The 27,414-nt window shown below is 58.2% G+C and overlaps 8 protein-coding genes across 8 annotated transcripts; 5 read left to right on the top strand and 3 right to left on the bottom strand.

Moving 5' to 3' along the window:
* Positions 1-101: 101 nt before the first annotated feature.
* On the top strand, positions 102-1,500 carry BKCO1_1700095 (chlorophyll synthesis pathway protein; the record flags this gene model as incomplete). Its single annotated transcript, XM_020271713.1, has 4 exons — positions 102-272; positions 390-425; positions 505-1,200; positions 1,270-1,500. 4 exons carry the CDS (start codon positions 102-104, stop codon positions 1,498-1,500), a joined length of 1,134 nt encoding a protein of 377 aa, XP_020131679.1.
* A 323-nt stretch (positions 1,501-1,823) lies between these two features.
* On the top strand, positions 1,824-2,732 carry BKCO1_1700094 (btb poz domain protein; the record flags this gene model as incomplete). Its single annotated transcript, XM_020271712.1, has 2 exons — positions 1,824-1,906; positions 1,964-2,732. The coding sequence occupies 2 exons, from the start codon at positions 1,824-1,826 to the stop codon at positions 2,730-2,732; spliced, it is 852 nt and encodes a 283-aa protein (XP_020131678.1).
* Positions 2,733-3,119: 387 nt separating this feature from the next.
* On the top strand, positions 3,120-4,943 carry BKCO1_1700093 (uncharacterized protein; the record flags this gene model as incomplete). Its single annotated transcript, XM_020271711.1, has 2 exons — positions 3,120-3,469; positions 3,557-4,943. The coding sequence occupies 2 exons, from the start codon at positions 3,120-3,122 to the stop codon at positions 4,941-4,943; spliced, it is 1,737 nt and encodes a 578-aa protein (XP_020131685.1).
* Positions 4,944-5,582: 639 nt separating this feature from the next.
* BKCO1_1700092 (fungal specific transcription factor domain protein) lies at positions 5,583-8,383 on the top strand (the record flags this gene model as incomplete). The annotated part of the gene is made up of 5 exons (XM_020271710.1): positions 5,583-5,746; positions 6,161-6,363; positions 6,417-6,886; positions 6,946-7,124; positions 7,192-8,383. The coding sequence occupies 5 exons, from the start codon at positions 5,583-5,585 to the stop codon at positions 8,381-8,383; spliced, it is 2,208 nt and encodes a 735-aa protein (XP_020131684.1).
* Positions 8,384-10,452: 2,069 nt separating this feature from the next.
* BKCO1_1700091 (urea active transporter) lies at positions 10,453-12,918 on the bottom strand (the record flags this gene model as incomplete). Its single annotated transcript, XM_020271709.1, has 6 exons — positions 10,453-11,320; positions 11,386-11,826; positions 11,889-12,464; positions 12,516-12,656; positions 12,753-12,788; positions 12,839-12,918. The coding sequence occupies 6 exons, from the start codon at positions 12,916-12,918 to the stop codon at positions 10,453-10,455; spliced, it is 2,142 nt and encodes a 713-aa protein (XP_020131683.1).
* Positions 12,919-14,542: 1,624 nt separating this feature from the next.
* Positions 14,543-16,502, bottom strand: BKCO1_1700090 (sugar transporter; the record flags this gene model as incomplete). Its single annotated transcript, XM_020271708.1, has 5 exons — positions 14,543-14,780; positions 14,844-15,561; positions 15,614-15,986; positions 16,042-16,154; positions 16,256-16,502. The coding sequence occupies 5 exons, from the start codon at positions 16,500-16,502 to the stop codon at positions 14,543-14,545; spliced, it is 1,689 nt and encodes a 562-aa protein (XP_020131682.1).
* Positions 16,503-20,099: 3,597 nt separating this feature from the next.
* Positions 20,100-21,788, bottom strand: BKCO1_1700089 (uncharacterized protein; the record flags this gene model as incomplete). The annotated part of the gene is made up of 1 exon (XM_020271706.1): positions 20,100-21,788. One exon carries the CDS (start codon positions 21,786-21,788, stop codon positions 20,100-20,102), a length of 1,689 nt encoding a protein of 562 aa, XP_020131609.1.
* A 351-nt stretch (positions 21,789-22,139) lies between these two features.
* BKCO1_1700088 (threonyl-trna synthetase) lies at positions 22,140-23,783 on the top strand (the record flags this gene model as incomplete). The annotated part of the gene is made up of 1 exon (XM_020271705.1): positions 22,140-23,783. The coding sequence occupies one exon, from the start codon at positions 22,140-22,142 to the stop codon at positions 23,781-23,783; it is 1,644 nt and encodes a 547-aa protein (XP_020131610.1).
* Between the last annotated feature and the right edge of the window lie 3,631 nt (positions 23,784-27,414).

Genomic DNA, 27,414 nt, shown 5'->3' with positions numbered 1-27,414 from the left:
TCCTTCTCTCCGAGCTTTTTTGTGCCTTTCCCCTCCCAAGCTCTCAGCCTCCCTTCACGAACATTGCCAACACTCAGCCTCCAACTGCGCCTTGCACCACAATGGCCCAGGTAAGTCACACCGAACTGGCCCCGCAACCCCGCCATTGCACCCCGCCGCTGACACGCACGATTCCACGACGGCAGAACAACTCCTTCATCCTCGAGAAGCCGGGAAGCGTCAAATATGAAGACAGGCCGATTCCGCAGCTCAAGAACGAGCATGATGTGATTGTGAGTTGATCTTTGCTCTGGTGGAGTGAGCGAGCCGCGAGGGGGATGCGCTTCCATTCTCCTTCTCATTTTCCTATCCCGAAGTAACAACCCCCCGCTGACGTTGGTGATGTCTAGGTCAACGTCAAGTACACCGGAATCTGCGGCAGCGATGTATGTATCCCGTCCGGGCACACACACTCTCTCTCTCACACACACACCCCTCTCTGACCGCCCTGCCCAAACAAAACAGGTCCACTACTGGGTCCACGGGCGCATCGGGTCCTTCGTCGTCGAGGCGCCCATGGTGCTCGGGCACGAGTCGTCGGGCGTGATCCACAGCGTCGGGTCGGCGGTGACGTCGCTGCGGCCGGGCGACCGCGTGGCCATGGAGCCGGGCATCCCGTGCCGGTACTGCGTGCGCTGCAAGGAGGGCAACTACAACCTCTGCTTCGACATGCGCTTCGCCGCCACCCCGCCCTACGACGGCACCCTCGCAAAGTACTACGCGCTGCCCGAGGATTTCTGCTACAAGCTCCCCGACAGCGTCAGCCTCGAGGAGGGCGCCCTCGTGGAGCCGGCGAGCGTGGGCGTGCATATTTGTCGTATGGCGAAGGTGGCGCCGGGGGAGAGCGTCGTCGTGTTTGGGGCCGGGCCGATCGGGCTGTTGTGCTGTAAGGTGGCGAGGGAGGTGTTTGGCGCCACGAGGGTGGTGGTGGTGGATGTGAATGAGGAGAGGCTGGAGTTTGCGAGGGGGTATGCCGCCACGCATGTGTTTAGGAGCGGGAAGGTGTCGCCCGAGGAGAATGCGAAGAAGATGATTGAGGAGTGTGGCCTCGGCCCTGGTGCCGACGTTGTCATTGATGCGAGTGGCGCCGAGGTGTGCATTCAGACGGCCATTCATGTTGCGAGGACCGGTGGCCGCTTCACGCAGGGCGGTATGGGCAAGGTGAGTGGAGCATGGTCGTCTTTTGGATGCCGAGCGAGCTGTGCGTGCTAACGCTGTGGTGTTACTTAGCCCGACATCACTTTCCCCATCGGCGCCATGTGCGCCAAGGAGCTCCGCGTCACGGGAAGCTTCCGCTACTCGTCCGGCGACTATCAGCTCGCTGTCGACATGATTGCCTCGGGAAGGCTGAGCGTCAAGGAGCTCATCAGCAAGAAGGTGTCCTTCGAGGGCGCGGAGGAGGCGTTCAGCAACGTCAAGCAGGGTAATGGCATTAAGTGGCTCATTGAGGGTCCGAATTAAAGGTGAGCTGGTAGCATTTCAGAGGAGTTCGAGGTGTATAGTAGGGGTGTAGGAATGAAAACAAAGCAAATTGTACATGTCTTCCTGAAGTTGCATTCACGCATTGGTTCCTGCCGCGCAGTCTCCCGGTGGCTCCTCCCTCGCCCCATTTGCTTTCTTGGCATCGCCATTTCTTAACGTCATCCCTCCTCTTCCATCCTTACACTCTCACTCAAAACATATCCATTCATTGACCACGCTGGCGACCAATAAAAAGCTCAAGAACCCACGCCGCCTTGCAATCATTCCTATACCAGTGGGATCTACGCAGTCTCTATCAAGAAATGAGCAAAATACTGACCGGAACGGGGTATTTCTGGTCGTTTAATACCAGTTGCGAGGGCCCGGAGCCTGTCCTTCCACCCCCGTAGGTACCACTCAATACATCAGATCCCGCACAGGCCGTCACTAACTGGCTTGTTAGCCCCAGTGCAGAACGTGGCGAGGTTGTGAAGGTCGTCGTCGGAAAAGGCGAGCGCTCTGAAGAGTTGGAGTTCCATCAAGGTCTACTGTGTGCCGCTTCATCGTACTTCGAGGCTGGTTTCAAGAAGGGTCGGTTCAAGGAAGGCAATGAAGGCGTCATCCGTCTTGAAGAAGATGATGTCGACACCGTTAAACGCTTCAAGGAATGGCTCTATGGCAGACCCACGCTGCCGAAAACATTGACCTCGGATCAAGGCCCAGATGGTCGCGGAGTCGCAGATATTGACATGTCTATTTTCCGCTTGTACTACTTCGCAGACTGCCGCGGAGTTCTGTCGCTCAAGAACGTCATCATCAACTTGGTCGCCGGCCTTCTCCGTTATACACAGCCCACAGTCAGCCTACCGAACATCCTCGACATCTACGAGAATACTCCCCCTGGTGATGGCATGCGCCGGCTTATGGCTCTCATGTTGGCGGCCAAACGTTGCAAGCTTGGACGAGTCCTGAATAGCAAAAGTAGCGGATGTCCAACCGCCGACGATGTCCCTAACGATCTTTTGCTCGACTACATACTCGCCTTGGAACAGTGTGTAGGAGTATGGACCACCAAGAAGTGGCAAGGGGTTCGAATATGCGATTTCCATGATCACCCAGGGCGGAAGCCCACATTCGACGCTGCCGCCTTTGGACTGGGGCTTCCGGACAATGGTAAGCGCGCGTGGTTCATTCATTCCACTACAGAGGAAACGTATTCGACATCGACATGATGAGAGTGGGATATTACTATACTGGTGGAAGGTACTGCGTTAGAGGGAAACCCACTAGTGACGTAATGGGTGGCTTCCAGGGAGGCAAAGACTGCGAGGGACTAATAGGGGATGAGATGGATGCATTGCCGTTCTTTCACGCACACATGGAACTTTCATGGACTCAAGCGTCTTCTGTATATTGCAGCCAGGCATGGTTTCGAACTTTCTAGTTACATAGCCTTGCGTAAGTCTATGGTCATTCATCTCCGATGCAAAAGCCGCAACGATCAGGGCATCTCTGTCTTTGTGTCGCTCTTTTAGGATCCGCCAGCGACATGAACCGCAGAGGACGGTCCCTCCAGTTCTTTTTCCTTCCAACACATCCGTATCCATCCACCCCCAACCATGTCCGCGCCCGGCCCGCACCACCCGCCGCCGAACGACGGCCTTGACGACAGTTCTAAGCGCTTTGAGCAGCAGCACGAGGAGAGAGCCTCGGCCACTGTTGCCACTCAAGCGCCTCCATCCGATAACAGCAACATCGCGCGTGATTCGCAGCCGACTCTCGCCACCGGTCACGGAGGAGGAAACTCACAGCAGTCGCAGGGCTTTTCCCTCCCGTCGTATCCTTACCAGCAACAGGGTGTCCAGCAGTATGACTCTCACCAGCAGCACAATGTTCAGCAGCACAATATCGACGACAGTGCGCTTCAAGTCTCGACCAACGCTGCAACTGGCGTGCCAAGCTTGAGGAGGTGAGCTAGAGTACTGTCCTTGCCGTGCTTGGCCGGTCACTAGATTGTTCGGCTGGCGCGGCGCCTGCTGAATAGCTTTGTCTGCAGGAGCAAACGAGTGGCGGGCAGCCGTGCTCTGAGTTCCATGCGCATGCTTCCTCCGAGCAGGACGATGACACCTGTGTCCACTCACCTCAGTCCCATTCCTATGGAGAGTACTGACGGCAACATGTCTTCGCCTCACAACCGCAACACCGAGCCCCCTACTTCCCATCCGCAGACGCCCAGCAAGATTAAGAGGAAGCTCGACGACAGCGAAGAGATCGACACTTCCACGAGAGCCACCCTGACGAACAAATCACTCATCGAGGCGCGCGCCATCGCCTTCCTCATGGCGCACCCGCCGGCGGACGCCTTCCACGGGACCACGCTCCAGCGCGCCTTCCTGCGCCACGCGTGGCCCAACCACTTCCACAGGCAGCCGCGCATCATCAGGCGGGACTCGGCGCTGTTGGCCATGGGCCCGGCGCGCCTCAACGTCTCCGACACCATGTGGCGCGCCATGATGGACGCCGACATCGCCACCCGCCCGCCCATGCCCGTCCACATCGCCGACCGCCAGATCGTGCGCTGCGACGAGCGCCACAGCCTGCGCGACCACTCGCCCCGCGGCACCCCCTCGGTGCGGTGCCGCATCTGCCCGGACAACATCCCGTGGGACACGGTGACCGACCAGCCCAGCTACCACATGATGTGCCCGGCCTGCATCGGCGAGCACGACGCCGCCCTGGCCGCCGAAGAGAATGGGGAGAAAGAGGGAGAGGGGGAGGGAGAGGAGGGGCAGACGGCGACGACGACGACGATGATGACGACGACGACGAAGACAACGACGACGACGACGACGACGCAGACGCCGCAGCAGGCGCAGGCGGGCAGGCTGCGCGCGCTGCTCGCCGGCGGCGCGTGGGCGCGGCTGTGCGACGCGTGCATGGCCCGCAGCGGGATGCACTTGATGAAGCCGTGCTCGTGCCAGTGGGCCGTCGCGCGCTGCTTCAAGCACCGCCGCGAACACCTGGAGCGCCTGGACGAGAAGGTGAGGTCGAACAACGCGGCGGGCGGCGACGGCGACGACGGCGGCGACGACGGCGGCGACGAGCAGGTGAGGTCGAACAGCGTGGCGGGCGGCGACGACGGCGGGGACGACCGCACCGACTTGTACAAGGCGGTCCAGCTCCACGCTGCGCCGGACCTCGGCGGCGAGACGTTTGAGGGCCGGCGCCCGTACTGCGGCGAGTGCTGGGAGAGGGAGGCGACGACGGCGCGGGTCCCCAGCGCGTGGAAGTGCTTCGTCTGCATGGGCGTCTTCGTCATGCCGGCTGGTGATGTCGTGCCGAATTGGTTTCCGTTCTTGGATCCGAGCGGTCGTGATTCCCCGTCCGGTCATTCTCCTGCTTCTTTGGAGGAGGAGGAGCGTTCGAGTCCGGCGTCCATTTAAGGCTTGCCTGAGGTTTGGTGTGAGGGATGATGGATGGTGTGGTTCAAAACCGGAGAAAAGGAGAGGAAAAAAGGGAAAAAAGGAAAAGCGCCGACCGAGCACAGATTTCTAGGAGTGTCTTTCTTTCTATTCATCAGAGGAAATTGGATTCACGTTGGTCTAGGCTGGAATTCAATGAAGGAAGGAAAAAAAAGAAGGGAGGTCGCTGGACCATTCGATTACGGATCAGGATCTCGAAGGACGTGGGGCAGGTGGTCTCGCACGTCGGTAGGATAGCAAGCGTGGTGGTTTGAAGTGAGGTCACAGTGCAGGTGCGTGAGATGATGCAGCGAGGTTGGCAGGCTAAGCCGGATGCGGACGTTAGTGAATAATGCGGGAGGCCCAGTGTCTGTCACATGGCTCCCGCGTCGCCCGTTGACCCGCCCGCACAGCTTTCTCCCTTGGCGCAAACGACTGAATTTGAGAGTCCGGGGGGCGGGTATTCGCGACTCCTCGTCGAAATCCCGAGTGCCACTCCTCTCCGCTCGCAGCGAATCCTTCTCGTCGAGGGGCGTGCGTGATCCGCGTCTTCGATCCGTCCCGTCGCCCGTCCTCAGCGCGTCCCCCGTCTCAAGCGCCGCCTTCTCCGCCACGTGTGGGATGGATCGTCTCACCGATCAGTTTGACGGCGGGAGTGGCGCCGGCAGCAGCCGCTGCTCGTTCGACGAATCCTTCTTCGCTGCCTCGGCATCGGCGGCGGGAGACAGCAACGTGGTCGTGCCGCCGCACCAGCTACGCGCATCCGCCGCCGCCGCCGTTGGATCGTCGGTTAGGATCAGACCCGCCGCCGGTTCGATGGCTTCTTCATCGCACCACTCGAAACGGACGGCGCGGGGGAAGGTGCGCGCTCTCCCCTTCCCCAACCTCATCGTTCCGCGTCGCCGGGGTTGAGCTGACTGCTGCCATGTACAGGCGTGCGAACGATGCCGCCGGATGAAAATCAAATGCGACGGCGCGACGCCTGTGTGTGGCACTTGCCGCAAACGGGCCCTGGATTGCGTCTTTGCCGTCGTGGAGAAGCCACAGAGGCCGAAGAAGAGGCAAGTGTCGATCCCCTGTCTTTTTCTTTGCTGCGCCACGTGGCTGTAGTGCCTTCGGGCCCCGGATGTTGCAGATACCCGACCTAGTGCCTGGCTTCAGCTCATGATCCCCATCTGCTAACTCGCCCGCCCACGCAGGGACGACTATGTCAAAGCGCTGGAATCCCGATTGGACCGCGTCGAGTCCCTTATCAAGGCCTCGGGCATCTTGGACGGCAAGCAGGCCGCCCCCGATGTCGCTGGCCATGTCGATTACGATGTCGATATCGATGCCCTCCTTGCCGACGCGGGCGAGTCGGCAGACTCCGATCTATCAAGAGGGGGTACCAACAAGAGCCAAGGTCAGTCTCCCCATCTGGCGTCCCCGCCGGTGCCATGCTGAAATGCGAGCAAGACTTCTGGAAGCATGCCATCTGGCAGACGAGACGGCCCAGATGGATCAGCGACATCATCGAGGACGTCGTGACCCGCAGCCTCGGCCCGCCCGTGTCACTCAGTGCTCGCGAAAACCACGTCGATGCCCGTCGCTTCAGCCAGTACGCCCAGCTCCCGCCCATGGAGGACGTCTTGTCTCTGGTCGCCGATTTCTTCGCTGGTGTCAACAACCTACTCCCCTTGTACCATGAGCACACTTTCATGCAGCACTTGTACGAGAACCTTTCCCGCCCAGCCGAGTCGGCCGGCTGGTTGGCGAGCATCAACACCGTCCTCGCTTTGGGTCACATCTCCCGCTTGAGAACCACTTTCATCTCCCAGGAGCAGGAGAGGGAGGCTTGGAAGTACATGAAGAATGCCATGGCCATTCAGAGCGAGCTTCCCGCGCTTGACTTTGACCTGCTCAGCGTTCAGGCTCTCATCGGAATGGTACCCAGTCCTGTGTCGCCCACTGCCCGTCGCCCGTGCTGACCTTTTGTGCGTCCCAGACGATATTCATGCTCCTCACATCGTGCAATTCCCAAATGCCTTCGATGATGCTCGCCACGGCCATCAGAGTCGCACAGGGCATCGGTCTTCACGTCGACTGCAACGACCCGCGCATGAGCGAGATGGACAAGGAGCAGCGACGACGAGTCTTCTGGATCTCTTACATCTTCGACCGGGAGTAAGTAGAGACCAACCGCGCATACGCCAGAACTACAACCATACTGACATGACCGCCACCGCCAAAGACTCAGCATCCGCACCGGCCGCGCCCCCATCATCCAAGACGCCACCGACATGTCCATCTCCCTCCCCACCGACAACCCCTCCGACGGCGGCATCGGCCACATCGGCCCCTTCAACATGTTCCGCGCCCGCTGCACCTTCGCCCAGATCCAAGGCAAGATCTACAAGCAGCTCTACTCGGACCACGCCTGGGCCCAGCCGCGCCGGGACGTCGTCCTCGACGCCATCACCGCCCTCGACGCCGAGCTCGAAGCCTGGCGCCAACACATCCCCCCCGACCTGCGCCCCGGCGGAACCGGCCCCTCGCCCTCGTCCTCGTACCCATCCTCCTCGTCCTCTTCCTCATCCTCCTCACCCTCGTGCTCGTGCTCCTCCCCCTCCTCCCCCTCCGCCACTTCCACCACCTCCACCACCACCTCCCCCTCCTCCCGCCCGCTCCTCCCCCCCCTCCCCGCCCCCTACGACTCCAGCATCCTCGTCCTCCACTTCTGCTACTGGTACGCCTTCTCGCTGCTCCACCGCCGCTACGCCATCTGCATCAGCGTCACGCGCGACTGGCCCGCGGCCCCGGCCTCGGTGCCCCCACTCCTACATCCACCACACCCGTCGCACTCGCACCACTCCGACCCCATCGTCTCCCCCACCACCCCCGGCGCCCACGTCACCGCCTCCGCCCGCGCCATGGTGCACCTGCTGCAGTGCCATCCGCCGACGGCGAAGGGGACGCGCTGGTACCTGTTGTATTACTGCGCGGCGGCGCTGGTGAATCTGTTTGGGGAGGTGGTGGATAGGGCGACGGCTACGACTACGGCTACGACGGCTACGGCTACGACTGCGACTACGGGAGGGGGTGGAGGTGAAGATGCGGAGGTGCAGGGCGATTTGGCGCGGATGCGCGACGTGTTGGGGTTCATGGCGGTGGTGTGCGAGGAGGACAATCGGGACGCGCGGCACATTTTTGGGTTGTGCGGGAAGATGGAGGCGATTGCGGTGGGGTGTGTTGGGAGGGCGAAGGCGGAAAGGAAGAAGGAGGGGCAGGAGGGGGAGGGGGAGGAGGTGGCGGCGGCGGCGAATGGTGGGGATGGTGGGGATCGAGAGGAGGGTGGGCGGCGGTGGTGGAGGGATGAGGAGGTCGTGGCGATTCAGAGGCAAATGAGGGTGCATGGGAGGTTCTTCTCGCCGGTGGATGTTTGATCGGTGTCGCTTGCGGTTGCAATTCTAGGTGTTGTTGGGGGGTCTTGTTTTTTTTTTGTGCTTCTTTGGGTCTCTCGGTGTCCAGGTATAGATGGCTGTGGCAGGCGTATTCTGGCGTTCATGAGATTGCATAAGCAGGTCTGCGTGGGGCTGACGTTGAGTGAGCGTACCGTTTATTTTTATATCAATCATCTTAGCCGTTTCATGAAGAGGAAAATAAACACCGCGGATATTCGCACGCTTGATGTTAGCACAGTGATGGCCACTTCTACTGATCAGGTGGTGCAAGTTTATCTACCTGCAGTGTAGCTGGGGTGCTGGATTAGAAGACGCTTCTGAGCTATACAGAGTATTTATTACCATACTGCTACGCCTGTGTCCAGACTGCTGCGTTCACATCATTCATGCTTCATTGCAGTAGTAAAGTGCATTCGGGTAGGTGCCGGGACCCGAGTGGTGTCCCCAAGTTCTCACATGTAGTAGGGATCGGTAAGTGCGATACTATGATACGAAAGCCATCATTAATTCTCTCTAACAAGTCAATCTATGTTTACATTTAGAAGTGTTCCATCACGACTAAGTGCACTATGCCGAGATTGAAGAGAAGCGTAAGTGTTGCACCTTGCTTCCATGTGAAGCCACCCTGTGGCATTACTACCAAGCTTGTAGCTAGTGTTCCGCAAAATGCCACATCCGAGTGAGCATTTCTAATGGAAGAAACGGGACTTTATTAGTATCGACACATCTGAGAAGGCGCATAGAGAATGAGAGAAAGCAAGGTACGTACCCTTTATTGGTTCTCTTCGAACTCCGAAAAGTGGATGGTGAGGAACAAGCCTTTGGGCATTCCATCCTTGCTCTGATTCCGCAGCATGAAAATCAATGCTCTGCACCGTTATATATGGGCTCTTATACAATACTTGAGGGGAAACTCACCGTGGAGCCAACCAAAATCAGTCAGAACAACGTACAGAAGACCAAGAGTTTGGACAATTAACGTCAGAGCAGCGATGGTGACTTCTGCAGACGGCATTTTTGAGCTCTTTTACTGGTATAGTCAAAGAAAGATGGCGTCGCAAGGCTTAAGCGTTCAAACTGAGGTCGAAAGGGTTATCAGGAAGTAATGCTGTTGGCTAAAGCTAGCGAGACTTGGGGCAATGGACTAACAGATTAGCATCACAAAAGGGCGGAGTATAAATATCAAAAGCAGACAGAAGACAGGATATTTACGGGAATATCTTTGTATGTAGCACACATCATCAACCCGTTTCAGCCTACACAGTAAGTTTAGGTGGACGCGACGGAGATTTTTTTTCGCGTTCTCGCTCAAGGCGCAGTTCAGCTGCAAAGCCCAGTACATCGTCGGTCGTGTAAGCTGGCTGGCAGCTAAGCGCGGGTCAGGGGTGGCAAAAGCCAGGCAGTGGCATCCAGAACACCGAAGGTGATTGGCGGTGGCAGCCCGACGGGTGCGGCAGCGGGACGTTTCCGGCTAATGGGGAAGCATGACAGCAGCTACAAATTGAGGCCTCTGTGCGGTCAAAGCCTTGTGCTAAAGGACTGGTGGATCTTCCAGCTGATCTCGTCATGCTGGTACAAACTAGCGGACCTATCAGGTGTACGAACAAAAGGCCTCGAGTCGTACGATGTGCAGTACGAGCTGCGGTACGGATATGTCGGTCGGCGGGCGCACATGTGCGTCCAGTACCTGCTCGCACAGCATTTCGATGTTGTGGAATCGTTACGGGCTTGAAGGCTTTCACGTAGCCTCCCATGTACAGATTCCGGGACGCGCTGCTGTATAAGCACGCAAGGCTTAGCCTTACTGCCTTTCAGACTTTCTTGTTGCTCTAAAGCTATGGGAAACATGAACTTGGCTGACAGAAAAGCCTCAATTGACGAGTATCGAGCTGTAATGGTATCTTCAACGAAAAGAAAAAACAGTAACCCTCCTTCCTTCTTTTACCAGTCCCTCTGCAGCCCAACCCATAACCATCTAAACCCTCGCTCCCCCTCCACAACACTCCTCCTCCTCCTCCTCCTCCTCCTCCTCCTCCTCCCCGTCCACCAACTCACTGCTTCTCCCCCTTCTCCCCACCCGTCGGCGTCACATCCCCACTCCCCCCACTCCCACTCCCAACCCCATCCACCTTCTCCCTCCCCTCCACAACCACCGCCTCAGCCTCAGCCTCAGCCTCGGCCTCCTCCTTCCTCCCATTAACCCCCTTCTTCCTCCCCCCACCCCTCCCACAAACGTCCGCCCAGACCGCCACCGCCGTCCGCCTCATCGTGTGCCTCCCCTCCCACAGCGGATACAGCCCGACGCAGGCGGTGCTGCAAAACAGCCACAGGATGCCGACGACGACCCAGCCGGTGAAGAAGGGCTTGGAGAAGACGTAGGCGCTGCCGTACATGGGCATGGGCCACAGGACGAGGAAGGCCACGGCGAGGAAGGCGCAGAGCGCGCGGGCGAGGCGCGAGGCGCGCGTGAGGTTGGCTTGCTCGGCGGCTTCTTCGTCTGGAGTCATGGTGGCGGTGGTTGTGGCGGTTGTGCCGGGGGCGGCGGGGGCGTCGAGTTCGGGGTCGGCGGCGAGGAGGTCGTGGTCATCGGCCTGGCGGATGGCGCGCATGGAGAGCCAGTCGTAGTTCTGGGGGCGGAAGGTGTAGGTGAGGACGGGGATGAAGAGGAGCGGGGAGAGGAGGGCGGTGACATTGCCGGCGAGCATGGGGTTGTTGGCGCCCGTCGTGTCGACCGAGAGCGTGCCCGACTCCTTCTTGGCCGTCACGAGCCAGGCGATGAGCGAGCACGCGAGGCCGAGCGGCGGCGAGAAGGTGGCGGCGGCCCAGTTTTGCTTGCTCCACAGGAGGGTGAGGGTGGCGGGGAGGACGGCAGAGGAGATGATGACGCCCATGAGGAGGTAGAGGTAGCCCATGGAGATGCTGCGGCGGTTTCGGCGGTTAGTCATTGGCGCGGTTGTTTGAGGTGCGGGACTGGGGTGGCTTACCCTGCGTAGTATAGGCCGGTGCTGAATGCGGCCATGACGACGGCGAAGCCCACGACCATGCAGTGGGACATGTTGATGAGTTGCTTGCCGGTCGCCTTCGGGTTGAAGTACGTCTGGTAGACGTCGTACGTGAAGATGGACGACACGGCGATCAGTTCGGCGGACATGGCAGACGTCACGGCCATGAAAATCAGCAAAAGCGTCGCCGCTGCACCGCCGCTTCCCAACAGCGCGACAGAGGCCTCCGGGAGCACGAGGCCGGCGGATACGTCGGCTGGGTTCATCCGGTTCGGGTAGGTCGGGAAAACGGGGTTGCTCTCCAAGGCGAGTGCCGCCATGCCCATGGTGGTTGCCGCGAGCCAAGGGATGGCAAACCAGCTGAGACCGCCCATGATATATCCGGGCAGGGCGTGGACGGGAGAAGCGGAGATTGCCTTGTTCCTTCGCTGGCGGTCAATAACGCAGTTCTTAACGATTTCGGTTTGGCGTATTGATATACTTACCAGTACCCGTTGTCCAGGTAGACGGTGCCGAAGTTGCCCACGATGTTGATGACAAAGAATATGGCGCCCTCCTTTGAGCGCATGGTCAAATAGCTGCCTTCGGCGTTGCCCTCGACGGGGTGACGTGCGGACGCCTCGACGAGCAGGTCGTATACGCGGCCAGGGCTGCCAGCGATGTCATGGGTGGCATAAGTGGTGAAAGCAAAGACGAAAATAATGATCAAGATGACGACAGTATGGGCATAGTCGGTCAGGAAGGTAGCCTTGATGCCTCCAAACATGGTGTACAGCACGACGCCGACTGGGAGCAGAAAGCAAGCGGCCACGGTGTGCATGCCAGTCAGGGAGGTGACCACTGCGGAGCCGCCAGTGAGAAGCATGGCGGTAACGAGGATGTTCGTCATCAGGGCAAAAACCATAAAGACCATGTGGGTGACTGCGCCGTAGCGTGCGCGAATGACTTCGAGAAAGGTGTGGGCGTTGGGCGCCCTTCGCTTCAGCTCGATGGCGAGGGTGGCAAAGAGGATGATCTGCACAGTTGCGCCAGAAGCGTACCAAAAAGGCCCCGAGATGCCACTGAGACAATGTCAGGTATCGGCGAATTGAGGTCTGGACGGGCCAGCTTACTAGTTGTAGGCCACACCAGAGGATTGCAGCAAAGTTGCGGCCCAAGTCCAGGACGAGACGACGGCCGAGGCAACGAGACCAGATTTGACAGTTCTTCCGGCAGTGCTGAACATTTCACTCGTCTGCAGCTCAGAGTTGTATCTGTTGTGTTGCGTGAGAATTGAAGAGACGAAGCGGGTAGAAATAAAGACTGAGGATGCGGAGATGGTTGCCATTGAGGTAAATTAGTGAACATACCTCTTGAGGATGAAGGTGGTCAAAATCATGCCGAAACTAGCGGCTACGTCAGTACGAGTTGGGGATTGGTAGTCTACGAAACTTACGCAAAGGCGAAACCCAGGCCAATGACAACGCCATAGCCGACGGCTTGGCTGAGCGGCGGCTCACCAGAGGTCACTGCCATGATGATTGAATTGCGTCCTCAGGTGGTGAATGGCGGTGCCCAAGAAAAGCCGACAAGACGCGGGCGGCGGAGGCGGGGTATAAATGACATTTTTTTGGTTGGAAGTTTCGGCTGATATGAGCCAAGCTTAATAAAGGCGTTGTACAATGGTCAGCTCTGTCCTCCCCGGGCCCCCCATTGATCGCCGGCGGCGGCGGTTGGTGGGACAAGATGGATCGGCGAGACTGGCGGGCGGACATTGGCCGTTCACCATGGGCGGCGATGGGCTGGGCAAGGTTGTCTGCGATTATGGCGAGCGGATCTCCTCGGAGACGGACACTGATTCGGCGTGCCGAAGTGATGGTGCTGCGGAGGAAAGCGGCTGCAGATTGGCAGAGATAAGCCATCATCTTGGCTCAGCTTGCCCAGTGCAGCACCACGCGATAACGCCCGTCCTTAGTCAACGCTTTGTCCCAAGCCCACGTGGTAAAACGTGGAGTTGGACAGAAAAAAAAAGAGAAACACGAGAAAGGCATCGCTGAACCAGACCACTGTGCTGCGCGCTGCCTGCGCCGATCAGCCCTGGCAAGCTCGACACCAAGCCCACAAACCACACCCCTCAGCTGCTTTGCAAAGCGACTTGCCAGACGACTGGCCAAGTAGACAATCGGCCGGGCAGCGAGCTGCGAGCAGCATTGGCAAAAATCCGTTGTCACAGGAGGGCAGGATTCCATCGCCAGCAGACGCCGAAGATAGGCTGCCCGCCTCCTCGCCCTGTGATTGGCCAGCCCGCGCCATCCTTATCTCGGCCTATCATCGACCAGATTCTTTTCTCACAACGCCATCGAGTCATCATCATCCAAAACGCCTCCCACCTCTCTGCACCGCCGGGGGAAAGGAGTTCGGCGATGGCCTCGATCCCTCTTCTCTTCTCTGCTGCCGAGCGTACGCATTGTTAAGATCCCTGCCCCCACCCCCCCGTTCGTTCCAATGCGGAAGGATGTTCAGCTTCTTGTAACCACGAACCTCCTGACAACCGTGCTAGGGACAAGCCACACTGACTACTGGTAAGGCGTTCCGTCCGTCCGCTCGTGTTCCGGGATCCGTGTGTGGGGTAAAACGAGAAACGAGGCGTTCAGCCGCCCGAGAAGCTTGAATTGACCTTCTGCCGTGCTTTCTCACGAGGTATCTACACCAATGGTTTGATCGTTACCGGTGAGCGAGCACCTGTGGCGCCCCTGGTACCAGGAATCACTTCACTCTCTCGCACCTGTCTGACATCTTTTCTCTTATCTTCGCCTAACCCTCCAAGTCCCGGCGATACCTCAGCCAAGCTCCACCCTCTCTCGACAGGGCAACCGACGTCTCGAACATATGGCAACAGCAGTTCATGATGGAAGGGCACCTAACGTATGACGAAAACTTTGATGATATTTTTCCCTTGCTCGACAGCAAGAAATAAGAATGAGAATAATCTCTACGTGACGTCAATCATGATCCATCACAATGCACCTTTCCTCCTTTCCTCACATCCCCCCCTTCCCTTTGTACGGGTATCAAAATGCAATGCTTTTCGTTTTCTTTTCCTCCTCTTCATTCCTGAAATTCAAAGAAGCAAAACTCTCTGCACCAATCCCCCCTCTTTTTACAAGAACTGCTTCCCTCTCGTCTCGATGGGCAGCAGACACATGGCAACAAATGACGCGAGGAACAGGGCGCCAGACGCGTACACCGGACCCGACGGGTTAGCCTGTCCAGCGTTGATGGCAACAAGGGGGGCGCAGAGGCCCAAGACGCGGTTGAGGAAGGAGCTGATGCCAGTGCCGGTACCGCGGTTGGGCGCGGGGAATACCTCGGGCGTGTAGGCGTAGAGGACTCCGTACCTGCCGGGGGCGTCAGCCAAAAAAAATAAAAAAAAAAAACAAGGAAAGAGGTTTCGTTCTTACATGATGTTCTGGAAGAAAGCCTCGAGAGATGAGAAGGTGAGTTGGTAGTCGGAGTCGCTGCTGATGGTGAACAGATACAGGAAGATGCCGCTCAGCATGGTGCTGATGGCCATGGTGCCCTTGCGGCCGATGTACTTGATGTCCACCGTGTAGCACGCGAACAGGCTGCCAGGCACGCCCACCACCGACGTGATGGCGTAGTTGCGGTAGACCAGATAGGTCGACGACGAGCCACTGTTGCCAAGATACTGCGGCAAGAAGGCATTGAAGAGCGGGTAGCCCATGCCAATGGCAGCCCAAATGAACCAGAGCAGCACCGTCGTGATGCCCAGCTTCGTACCATTGAAGAGCGGCCGGATACGTGCCGCGCTGAACTTGCTCAGGTTGCGCTTGATGATGTCCACCGTGCCAAGCTTCTGGCCCTCTACCATGATTTCGGGGTCGCCGCCTATCTCATTGAGGATCTCCTCGGTCAACCACGTCTTGGCCTTGTTCTTGTGCGCGATGCCGTGCACCACGGCAACAGCCTCGGCCTGCCGGCCGCGCGAGAGCAGGAACTTGGGCGACTCGAAAAGATGGAAGAAGAAGAAGCGCGCGACGAACATGGCGAAGGTGATAGCGCCCAAGGTGATAATGAGGTAGCGCCAGCCCCAGTTGTCTTCCTTTGCGCAGGGGCCTTCCGAAGCACACGAGTAGTTGGCAATAAATCCCCATGCAACTAATTCTCGTCAGCACGCCGAAGCCAACCCGGAGCTTGATCTAGCGCTTACTTAGAGACGAGATCAACTGTCCGACGGGCCACCAAATGCTCAGCAGGGTAAGCAGGTTTCCGCTCGCGAACGGCAAAAACTCGAGGAAGAGGGCTCCGTCGACGGGCAGGTTGCCACCAACGCCCAATCCGACGCAGGAAAAGAGCGCGCAAGTGGAGATCCAGTCGTGGCCACCGCCGGCAGCCAGACCGAAGGCACCAGCCAGAAACAGCGTGCAATTGAAAGCAAGGCGGCGGCCAATGACGTCGGACATGATCCCCCAGAAGCTTGCGCCAATGCACAGGCCTGTGAAAAGCGCCAGGGTCGTGTAGCGGATGGTGTTGTCGTCGACGTCAAACTCGCGACTGAGTTGCGGGAGGGTAAGAGCGACGCCCTGTCGCCCGTCAGCACACCAGGGAGGGCGGAGAGAAGCAGCAACGGCCACGCACCTGGAGCCAGAGATTGTCTGCAGTCCAGCCGAACCCGCAGAGAGCAAAGAGCTGCCATTGGTAGCGGCCCATGCCAATGTCCTGGATGGCCTTGTTGATGACCTTGGATTTGCCTACGCAGCGGAGGTCAGATCTGCAACTCTCACGTGGGGGCGAAGGGATCACAAGGAAACGGCACAAGCCCGACGGCGACAGCGGGCCGTTCAGGACGTACGATCGTATGCGGTGTTCACGCCGCCAGCTGCTAGATCAGCATCAACCTCAGCACGCAGGGAGTCGAGAGTCAGGCCACCGGACCACTCGCTGCTGCCGGTGGAATCCTTCTCTTTGCTCGCCTCATCGTGGGCAGCGGCCTTGGAGTCGACCGACGTGTTGCGATGGGGTGCGCCGGCGAGCGGAATCAGCACGCCCTCGAACTCGGAGACGTCGTGTTTGTGGAACGGGTTAATGAAGTACGGCATGGTGCCGGTGTCGCGTAGGCTGCTCGGGATTGCTGCTTTGGGAGATTGTGGCGCGCGGGCTGCAAGGCTGCGGGTTGTCGCTGTGGGCACGAGTCACAGTCGCTTCGGGCAGGCGGGATCCGAGTCGCGTGTGGACGTGGTGAGTGTTGGTGGGGGTTGCGGCTGGTCGTTATGGTATGGTCGAGAGCATCACAGCTTCACCTTCACACACTCGGGGCAGGCTGGGAGTCGCTGGGAAGGAAGTCTTGGATGACGGTAGCTGAATGCCTGGGGTTGGGCGAGATGAGTGCAGCTCAGCCGGGGCAGGCTGGGAATGCGGGTTTAAAAGGAATGCAAAGGTAGCTCGCCAGGATGCTGTTGTGCGTGCCGTGGACCCGGCTGCGGGGTGGGCCTAACTCTGCTGCGTGACTTTGGACGTGGGATAATAGGATAGCGAGTTAGCGCGGTTGAAGGTCGCGGGCGCAGTGCAGTGGAGCCGCTGGGGGCGACAGGGCTGGCCTTGGCTGACATGTTGCCGCCTGCCGCCCGCTGCTCAGCCGCACCGCACCTTCTTCACTGGTATTGCTGCCTCGGGCTTGGGAGCGCGCAGCTGACGTGCGCTGACAGGGCGCGATGAGGGCGCCGACAGGTCGAGGGCGCATCTGGAGTCGTTTCTGCTCGCTCGCTCGATGCGGAGGCTGCAGTCTCTGGAACCCACTCCAGACAGGGTTCGCCATCCTGCCGCGCCAGCCAAAGCATCCCGGTTCTGTCGGTTGCGGGCTGCACGTGATTGCACGTGGTGCGCTGCGCTGACGCGCTGGGGATCGAGGGCCAGGCATGCCTGCTTCATCGACGCCTGGATGGTGTGGAGTGGCACAGTGGGTGCTGCCTGCTCATCTTGGCAAGAACTGGCAAGCCCAACCCGCCCGCCTGGCTACCGCTTGCCCATCGCTGCGCGCCATCCCCCAACACCAAAGCAAAAAAACAACCGCCGCCAGCGACGCCGGCCAGAATTGCTGCACACCACACGGCCAAGCACCAGCGCCGTGGCGGCAGGTTTCCCGACCATGGCCCCGTCTCTCCACAGCCGCCAAGCGTGGCTTGACCTTTGGGGCAGCTCGGCCGCCGTAGACAATTAAACCTATCCCACTCTGCGCCAATCTCTTTACCTAATTCGCGTTGCACCGGTCGAGTCAACGGCCGCGCGAAAGGCTGCTGCTCACCGCCCGCAGTCTGCCACCCAATCGCCGCTCGCCTGCCGTCCAGCTTTTATTCGCCGCGATGCTCTTTGCCCGACTGCGGCAAAAACCAAGGTTCACTGGCTCCCCCGTGCGTCATCCCGGCGCGCTACTCCACACGCTCACTGAGAGAACGCCGCCCGCCGCTCCTCCCCCTCAGCTGATGCTCGCCATATACCGCGCACAATATCGGCGGCGGCGGCCGAACGGGCTGAACATGCTGCGCACTGTGCGTCGGTCCGGCCGCAGACACGGCAGCCGGTTTCTACCAATAGGTGACATCGGCGGGCAACCTCGGACCTGCTCGTTCTCGTAGCCACTTGTTGCATATATCTGCGCCCTGAGCATCGGGACCCAAGGGGCAGAGTTTTCCCACACGTGCTGAAACGGGGAACCCGCGCCACGCACCGGCGGTGAGCCCCGTTCAACCTGGATTATTCCATCATCAGCTCGTACTCTCCGTCTCGGCGGCATGGGTTCGTTCTCAGCCCATCACCTTTGCCGACGCCGGTCGATTCTCTGGAAATATCCAAAGAATGAAAATTTCTATGGTATGATCTTACGATGGCCTTTGTACGCGCGTCAGTGGACGACTACTGAGACTGAGCCTTTGGGCATTATTGTTTTCATGTTTGCTTTCCTTCACACTTGGTCCTCCCTTCAGCCGCCGGCAGTTTGCGTCGAGTCGTACTATTTCCGAAGCCAGGAACACCCCTTGCCTTCGACCTACCACATTGTCCAACCAAAAAAGCTGCAGAAATCTCAAGCCGCCTTGGGGATGCATGCCGTTTATGCGAGCCACCTCTTGCAGATAAAACGGGAATCGCCTACTGAAAAAAGCATACAAATCCCGTCTCTCCTCCTCGGTGCCTCTTCTTGCGTAAAATGCCAACAATACACTGCAGTCATGTATGATTCGATTTCTCCGTTGCATGGGGACTTGGTCAATCGTTGAAGTCACACCGAGATTCCGTGATCTCGGCGTATCGTGGTCCCATTGACTGGAGGTCGTCTATGCGCAAAGTGCGAAGATACCCATAAAGCAGTCCAAAGTAGTCCGTATGCTGGTCCACTTCTCTAATTCTTTTCTTTCTTTAATTGTAACTTTTTTTTTCAATTTCGCCCGGAGGTCCTCGTCAGTCTAGTCAAGCAGGATGTCTATTAGCGTTTTTCATTTTCTTCCTGCTGTTAGATCACCAAGTGTTCGACTTGAGAGAGCGTCCGCCCACCCCGCAGACGGTTGTTTGTTTGCCGTCGCATCTGCTTCTCGCCCAAGCGCTCTGCCGACGCCGCAAATATGGGAGACCGAGAGTGTACTGTGTTCCGGCCTGGTAGTTAGTTCGAAGAATAACTGTCAACCAGTTCGCCCTTTTTCTATTTTTCGTCCCCTTCGCCCCCTCTGGTGGTAACCGCCGAGCCAAAAAAAAAAAAAACGGGAAATGTGTCACGTTGCGGGACTCGAGTCACCCCACAACGCAACAGGCGGCGCGCGTTCATTCAACAACCCCCGACCGTCCGTCGCGATCTCAGGCCGCGGTGGCGATCGGTAGCAGCAGAACCTGTTTGGCGAGCGGCTCGCTGTCGCTTGAACGTTGCGGTATCAGTGGAACTCCGGCTCGGCTGATTGAGGTGGCCGTATAACGGTCAGTGTGTAGTCGTCACCGCTGATGCCGCTGCGTTCGTGGCCCGTGAAGGGAGTTGTGTGCTGGTGTTGTGGGTGAAGGGGGAAAAAAATTGCGATAGGTTCTGGGAGCAACCGCGAAACGGGTTCGTCTCATATGGCTTGTGTATAATGTGTAGATGAGGCAACCAAGAGTAATGGAGCATGATGAAGATAGGATGGTGGCTATGAGAATCAACACTATGGCACGTGCATGCATTCCGTCATGTTTTCATAAGCGAGAGATTCTAATGAAGATAGAGTATGAATCACGGTGAAGGGGCGGAAACACTTAGCAGCCATTTATAAATCTAGTCTGGATTGAAAGAACAATAGCATAATGAGGCTTAGAGTCACTTGGTCGATCATAGTGCCCTGATGCAGCAGGCGAGCCATGGCTGTCATCAGTATCAAAATCGACATGCACATGTCAGTCATACGCACCCAATCTGTGTGCGGCGCCCCTTAGTGACAAGCCGTGACAGGGGATCAGGCAGCGGGGAATCAAAGACACCATCGAATACCTCGGACATTGCAAGTAGAAAAAATGGAGTGAATGGATGCCAGTATCGTACATGGGTATGTCTCCAGACGACCGTTCAACCGTCAAGCCCAACGCCATGTATCCAAACTCAAGATACGCCTATGATCTGCGCCAACAATGTCAAGACCAAAGCCCAAAATAGCATGTAGCCAACCGTGATAGCATTCCGAGTATCATCAGCGCAACCTTTCGGCGCCAATCATGCGGTTTTCAGGCACACCAGCGCCAGAGCTAGTATCCCCGGTTTCCGCAGCATCCAGTATTCTTCGATGCCTGTCATCCACGGATCTTTGGTGATCCAAACGCTGAGCCTCTAGTCTATCGAGACCACGCTGAATGTTCTCAATGTGGAGAATGATGGGCACATCACCGTCAACACCGACGAGATCAGGAACAGCGGCGCGCTCCCGCATATCCTCCAGGCTGACGGCGATGGCTCTAAGCTTGACCATGGTGGAGCTGACGTGACTAACGGCTGTGCGGCGGTACAAGTTGACGTTCTTGAGGAGCTGGATTTGTTGGTCAAGCTTCTTGACATTGGACCGGTTACCGCCCAGCTTCGTCCATAGGTCGAGGAACAGTTCCTCACGCTTGCCCTGAAGGCTCACGTCGTCGCGGACAGAGATGTCGTGTATGGCACCGAGATGGCTTTCAAGACTGTCCAGGATGCCGAGCAGAGCGTCGGCTTGATTGATGAGCGCCGTGATCTCATCTTCAACCTTTTGGGTATGCGACAAGTATTGCGCAACGAGTCTCTCGCGCGGGCTTCGATGGGGCGAGAGAACCCACAGAAGCTGATCCCAGATGAAGCGATCGACAGAGCCACGTCCATCCTCGGTATTCTTGATGTCGTCGATGACTCGCAGAGTCCACCTGTTGGTGCTGAGCATCCTATCCACGGCCGAGCCGATTCGCGAGTTGAAGCGGGTAAGGTCCCAGGAGGCTGTTCCGGCTTTCTGGATGAAGTTGTGGAATTCCATGTCCAGCTCGCTCTTTGAAGGAAGCTTGGAGTACCGCACGACGGACCTCAAGTCTCGAATAGCAGTTTCACCCCGCTTCATGTCTGCCGGCAGCCCGTCATATCTGGACGCATCTGATATGATTTCTTCAAATGCTTGCTGCGCCTTGACCAGCTCATCGAACTCGACCGCCGCAGCGGAGGCGGGGTCGGGTCGCTGGGGGTAGTTGCAGAACGGAAGGTTGAGCAGAGACACGCCGGGGACGGCGCAGACGGGGGTAAGCGCAGAAGAAACACTGGTTGTAACCCAGTAGCGAGCAAAAGACAGGAAAGCAGTGACGAAGGCGACAGCGAGGGCAATGGAGAACAAAGGTTTCAACACATTCAAGGTAAAGGCTAGGACTGATAGCAGGTAGCTGGCGGTGGGGCCAAGCACGTTGATCCAGAGTAAGGCAAGAGGTGTCGAGGCATCATTCTTGTCCTCCGGGGGCGATACCCGTTGCATCGGTCGAGACCTTCGCTTCCGCTGTCTCAGGTCGGCGGACTCGTCTGCGTCGGGAACGGACTGAGAGAGGCGTCGCGATGGAGGCCGCGAGCCGCGCAAGGGAGAGCCGGCGAACGAGCCATCGGGCGAGGAAGGCATGACGAACTCGAGTTCGGCAGAGGTTGGCGCAACAGGGCGTTTGAGGGGTATGCGGGATGCAGGTGTAGAAGGGGTGGCGGACCGTGGCTTCGCGGAGGGCCGTGGCGGAGGGCTCTTGCGCGCCGAGCTCGTCTTTGTCTGCTGGACGGGTGCGTCACTGTCCGAGCCTGAGGACTGTCCTAGGTCTGCGTCTTCACTATAGGACAACGAGGCCCATGACTCGCTGAGTTCCCTGGTTCGGGCTCGACCTTTCCCCCGGCTCATGACACGGCGGACTCGTGGATGCGGGAGGCGGAGTTGGCGCGGGTGGCAAACAACCAAGTGCGACGCGAAGCGGCAGTGGAAGGCGGGGAGACGGCGAGACAGCGAGACAGCGATCAGGGCACGCGGGCAAGTGCACGAGTGCGGTCGGATGCTAGTAGTAGGATCAACCAGTTGCGCGCGACAGATGTCATGGCGAGAGGGCAAGGGGTGCAGCCAGGCTGGCAATACGTTGATGCTGCCACGGCATGGACGCGAAGCGGGCATCCCTCACGTCACGCGCCACGCGCTAAGCCCGAGCTTAGCTCCCGCACCCGCGTCCAACACCAGCTTTTCTCCACCACCGACGCCTCGATGATCGCACGACGCCCGCCGCGCTGCCACTCGCTCATCGCTCGCTACGCCAGGGCCGCCCGTCCGCAATTGACCCCCCGCCCTGCACCATGGACTCGTGCGTGCTCCTGCTCAGCTCCACGGCCCTCGCCGCCCGCGCAGACATTAAACCCGACGACCGATGATCCGCCAAAGCCGCCAGCCGACCACCGTGAGCTGGGCGCCCAACAAGACCTCTTCACCACTTCGCTATACTCGCCCGGCTCGCCTCTCTTCCTTCCCAATGGCGCCGACATGTTCAACAAGCTTGCCAATTTCCTGCGCACCCAGTATCCGCTCTTCGGCTTCCGTGAGGTCATCACCCCAACTATATACAAGAAGTCGCTGTGGCAGAAATCCGGCCACTGGGAGAACTATGCCGATGACATGTTCTCTGTGCAAGGCCGCGGCGCAACCGGTCAGAAGGAAGCCGCCGAGGCCGGCGAGGACGAGGAATTCGGCCTGAAGCCCATGAACTGCCCGGGCCACTGCCTGCTGTTCGCCAGCGAGAAGCGTAGCTACCGCGATCTGCCTATCCGCTACGCTGACTTCAGCGCCCTGCACCGCAACGAGGGCTCTGGCTCCTTGAGCGGGCTCACGCGGGTACGCCGCTTCCACCAGGACGACGGCCACATCTTCTGCCGGCCGTCGCAGATCCAAGGCGAGATCAAGCGCACCTTGGATTTCGTGGGCATGGTCTACAACACCTTTGGGCTCGGCCCGTACAAGCTGGTGCTCTCGACGAGGCCGGAGGACCACTACATCGGCAACGTCGAGGAGTGGGACCGCGCCGAGAGCCAGCTGAAGGCGGCGCTGGACGACAGCGGACGGGAGTGGGCCACCAATCCGGGTGACGGTGCCTTCTACGGGCCCAAGATCGACATCATCCTGCGCGATAGCGACGGCAAGGAGCACCAGACGGCCACCATCCAGCTGGACTTCCAGCTACCGCAGCGCTTCAACCTGTCCTACAACGCACCCGCGCCGGAGCTCGAACGCACCGGTTCGGTGTCCGCCGACACGGCACCCGAGCTGCTCTCCCGGACGGGCCCCGTCACGCCCGTCATCATCCACCGCGCCATCCTCGGCTCGCTCGAGCGCTTCCTCGCCCTCCTGATCGAGCACTACGAAGGCAAATATCCGTTCTGGCTCGCGCCGCGGCCCGCCATCATCCTCAGTCTGTCGCAGGACCCGGCGTTGCTTGCCAACGTGCAGCAGCTGGCGCGAGAACTCGCCCGCCCCCAGCAGGAGCAGGGGCAGGGGCAGGGACAGCAACGAGACGAGCGGACGGATGCGATGCTGCCGGCACCGCTGGGCCGCCCCCCGGTCCAGGTCGACGTCGACACGAGCCCGCGTGGGCTCGGCAAGAAGCTGCGCGAGGCGCGCGAGCGCGGTTACAACCACATCCTCGTCGTCGGCCCCCAGGAGATGGAGGAGGGCAAGGTGCAGATGCAGGTGTGGAACCAACCGAACCTTGGCGCGGCGGAGAAGGTGTTGCGTATGGCCATAGACCCCCCCGTCGAGGAGGGGGGTGATTTCCCCTCTTTGTCCAAGGGGAAAGGTGTAGCGCTTGAGACACGACACGTGAGGAAATACTTTGAGGGAATGATGGATAGCTACTTGTAAATCTTGCACGGTAAGTTCTACCGAGAAGAACTGGCGTTTATTTGGAGAAGGAAAAAAAAAGAGACGGTTTACAGGGCGGAGGAGTCGCGCTTTGTGCACTTGCTGTCCCGAGAAAGAGGAGAGGGGGGCGCGCGTGGGATGTTGACACCGATTGAAAAATGATTGTACTATACAAATGTGATGGATCCTCTTTTGGGGCTCATTGTTGGATCACTCCAGCTTTGGCTTTCTCCCCCCATGGCGCCACATTTCATTTCTATCCGGCTAGTCATCATTTTCTGACACTTTATTGTTCTTTTCATCCGTCACCCACACATTCCGCCAAGGAATTCGGGGCCATTGAAGGACCGTTTCCGTTTTCCTTTCCCCATCCATTACACCCCTACATACCTCAATTTCTTGAAGGAAACATACAATATCGGGATGGGATGGCGGTGGAGAGAGAGATGCAGCAGCGATGGTTCGAACCACCCTCTTCCAACCCCCGTTCCTTCCTTATACCCTACCTGAACGTCCACCGCCACCCACCAGGCGAACTGTTGCACCGACGTTCAAGAGTAAAATAATACCGCCGACCATGTGCTTTAGCCCTCTCCCCACGCCGAAGCCACCCGCTCGCCTCGGTTCGGCTCGGCCGTATCCGCCGCCGCCGAGGCAAAGGATGTGTTTCATTTGGCCGAACCGAGCCCACGGTAGTATGGTCATCGGGGTTTCTTTTTTTTTTTTTTTTAGTTCCCGTGTGATGGTGATGATTGGGTGGGATGGCCAAGGTGCTGCGCCGTGCCGCTGCGGCGGCGGCGGCGGCGGCCGCGGTGAGAAAGTGAAGCCGCTGCGTTGGAAGTTGGTTACGGTGGAGGTGGGGCTGGGCTAGGTTTTGTGGGTGGGTAGGTAGTCAGAGTTGCGGCTGTGAGAGTCGTGTGGATGGATGCTGGGATTTGGGAGGGCGTGATCGATGAGCGGGCTTGGATAGGCATTCATCAGATCTGCCTTGCGCGCGATGACGGAACACAATTGGGCGGCTGCGTTCTTTCTGGCCAGCATTCTTTTGGACCTCTCGGACCGTGTCAAGGTCAAGGCTGGCTTGATCGCATGCGGACACTGAGGAGCAAACTCGAAGCCCGAAGCATTCATTTGATGACAATGAGCGGTCTTGTTGTGCAGCGCAAGTGACCTACCTCATTTGCACTGCAAAAACACCGAGAGACGGGCGGAAACGGGTCCCGTGCCTCTTAGATTCTTCTACAAAGCAATCTACTCAAATAACGTCAGTAATAAACAATTGCTTCCCTAACGGAAGCACAGCGAGATCTAATGGGCTCTGCCAGACAAGGACACACCTTACGTCATCGGTTCCAACCAAACAAAGAAACAGAGCTCGGTCTCGACTCCTCGACAACACATTGAGCGGCTCGCGAGCCAAATGCGATGACATCAGGATGCGGTTAAGCCCGGCGATTGATAGGGCACACCGCACCCAAGCCTACCCGGGCGCTGCCGTCCCTGCACAACCGTTCTCCAATAATAATGGCCTATTCTCGGACCGTCTCTGCTATGCTCTGCCGTGAGACTGGCAGTAATCTCGATCGACCCCACGATCTTTCTGATAGGCGCAGCCGGGGACGGGACTCAGCGCCGTAGACGTTCGAAGATGACCCCGGCGGGTCACCCTGCGTGCCAAGTACCCCCAATCTGGGAGCCTGCATCGAGATTTGGGATTGTCGATAGATGGGGCCACTTCCGCCGCTGGCGTCTCACCTTTCCTCTCCCCTTTTTGGAGCGGGGGTCCCGGAGTACAGCATAGGGGGAGACGTCACGTTAGCCTTTTGTTCTAGACCGTCATCCATGCCTTCTCCGGAAAGAGGCGTCCAACCAGGCCGTGTGCTGGTTTCCGAGTAAATCATAGGGTCCCAAACCATGCATCTCTCAATCCCATCTGCTCGTCGAAGCTGAGGCTTGAGTGAAGCTCCATATCGAATCGCCGTATACCCGGTGTTTAGCACCGTTTCAGAGAAAAGGCGGCCAACGCGTACGTGCTACAGGGCTCTCAGTGAAGACTCCTTCGCTATTGCCTGTCGCGTTGACTTAAAACGGCGCCGCAATCACCGCTTTGTTCTCTCGCGTGGAATAGGCGCCAGGGATGCATTAACTGAGTTGCAGCTATGAGCATGGATAAAGCGTTGTTTAAGCTTTCCGCCGCAAAGCACCCCTGGTTCGAGTCTTTGAAGATGGGCTGACACGGCAACGCCATAGGCGTCGGAACCCAACTCCGCCTCCGTCTCGACGATTGAAGGTGGAGTCCGTGGCCTCCCCTTTTTGGGATGGCTGCGATAACACCCCAGCACACATACTCGGCGTGGGATGGGGAAGAGCATGCCTCCTTCGCTGATTTGAGGAGAGCCGCGTGTATCACTTCGGACTCGGGCACTCGTACCGTGGGGCTCTGGCCGGAGCAGAAGTCCACCTCCGCGCTTCAGGATTGATGTAATTGGCTGCGGGGCGCTCTGCCGGACGACATATGTTCCTTTCGTGCTTTCGACGCAATCAGCATCCCTGTTGGAACTAGTGTCAAAGAAGGAAAGTTGCTTGTGCGACTACGGAAGTCAACTCGGTGAGGTTAGTCAGTTGCCCGCATTGTTTAGCGCTCTGTTCGGAATCCGCAAAGACCTTGCAAGTAGTTCGAACTTTGCACAGTTTCGGCAGTCTATTTCGCGATAGTCACCGCATGTACCACATATACGGCCAAGGATGGCGTGCGACAAATGACGCACAGAATAATTCCGGGGTGCAGTGTGTATTGGGGGGTGGGAATATGGGCGAATAAGAGGCTTACGAAGATCGGATCGTTGCCATGTCTAGTAACCGCTAAACAAAACTCTATAACACCTCACAGCGACTTTCTAATTTCTGATGTCTTCCAAGGAATGTGTAAGATCCTTGGCAGAGTCGAAAACACCCCCTTACCGAACCCCCCCGTCAAGGGTGCAACTCTACGACCTAAGCATGTGCATCCAAGCGGCTGGGACGAGTTCATTGAGACGCCGGCGCTGTATATCGCAGCGGTGGAAGACTGCTAATAATGCAAGGAAGTCAATTTTCAGCATCCTCTAAGCACTACCGCGGAGCAGGCCTTTCCTCCGAGGATAGCTGCAGGCATGCCGATCGCGGCAGCCCCCTTCCTGTACACTCACCGAGCCCATTGCAGGAGGTCGTCAATGAAGACAGACAGGTTCAGGATGGTATCGCGGAAACGTGACTGTATTGTCAGTCATGGCAGGATTAACGACAGCGACTTGATAACGATGCCCAGTGATAACGCTGGGTTGGAGGCAGAACATTTGAGATGATGGGTGTCACGGTAGCGCAAATCCTTGGCTTGCCTCATCAGCTCGTCAGGATCTCTGGGCCACTTGATGAATGGACGGCTGCTGAGGAAACCGGGTTCGTCTTATGGCTCATACAAAGGATTGGTGGCTGTTAGGAAGACGAGGACACCTCGATATTATGCGCTTGAGACTGCCGGTTGATAGATAGGTTTGCTCAAGCTCAGTGATCTATTATGACTGTGTAGTAAGTTCTAGTGAATGTTAGAACCAGCTGGTCGTGCTGAGGTTCAGAGTCGGAAACGTCTCCG

This window comes from Diplodia corticola (assembly GCF_001883845.1).
Source record: "Diplodia corticola strain CBS 112549 chromosome Unknown scaffold17, whole genome shotgun sequence".
In the NCBI taxonomy this organism is placed as follows: Eukaryota; Fungi; Ascomycota; class Dothideomycetes; order Botryosphaeriales; family Botryosphaeriaceae; genus Diplodia; species Diplodia corticola.
The sequence above is the reverse complement of the archived record's forward strand: the minus strand, read 5'-3'. Positions and strand labels throughout refer to the sequence as shown.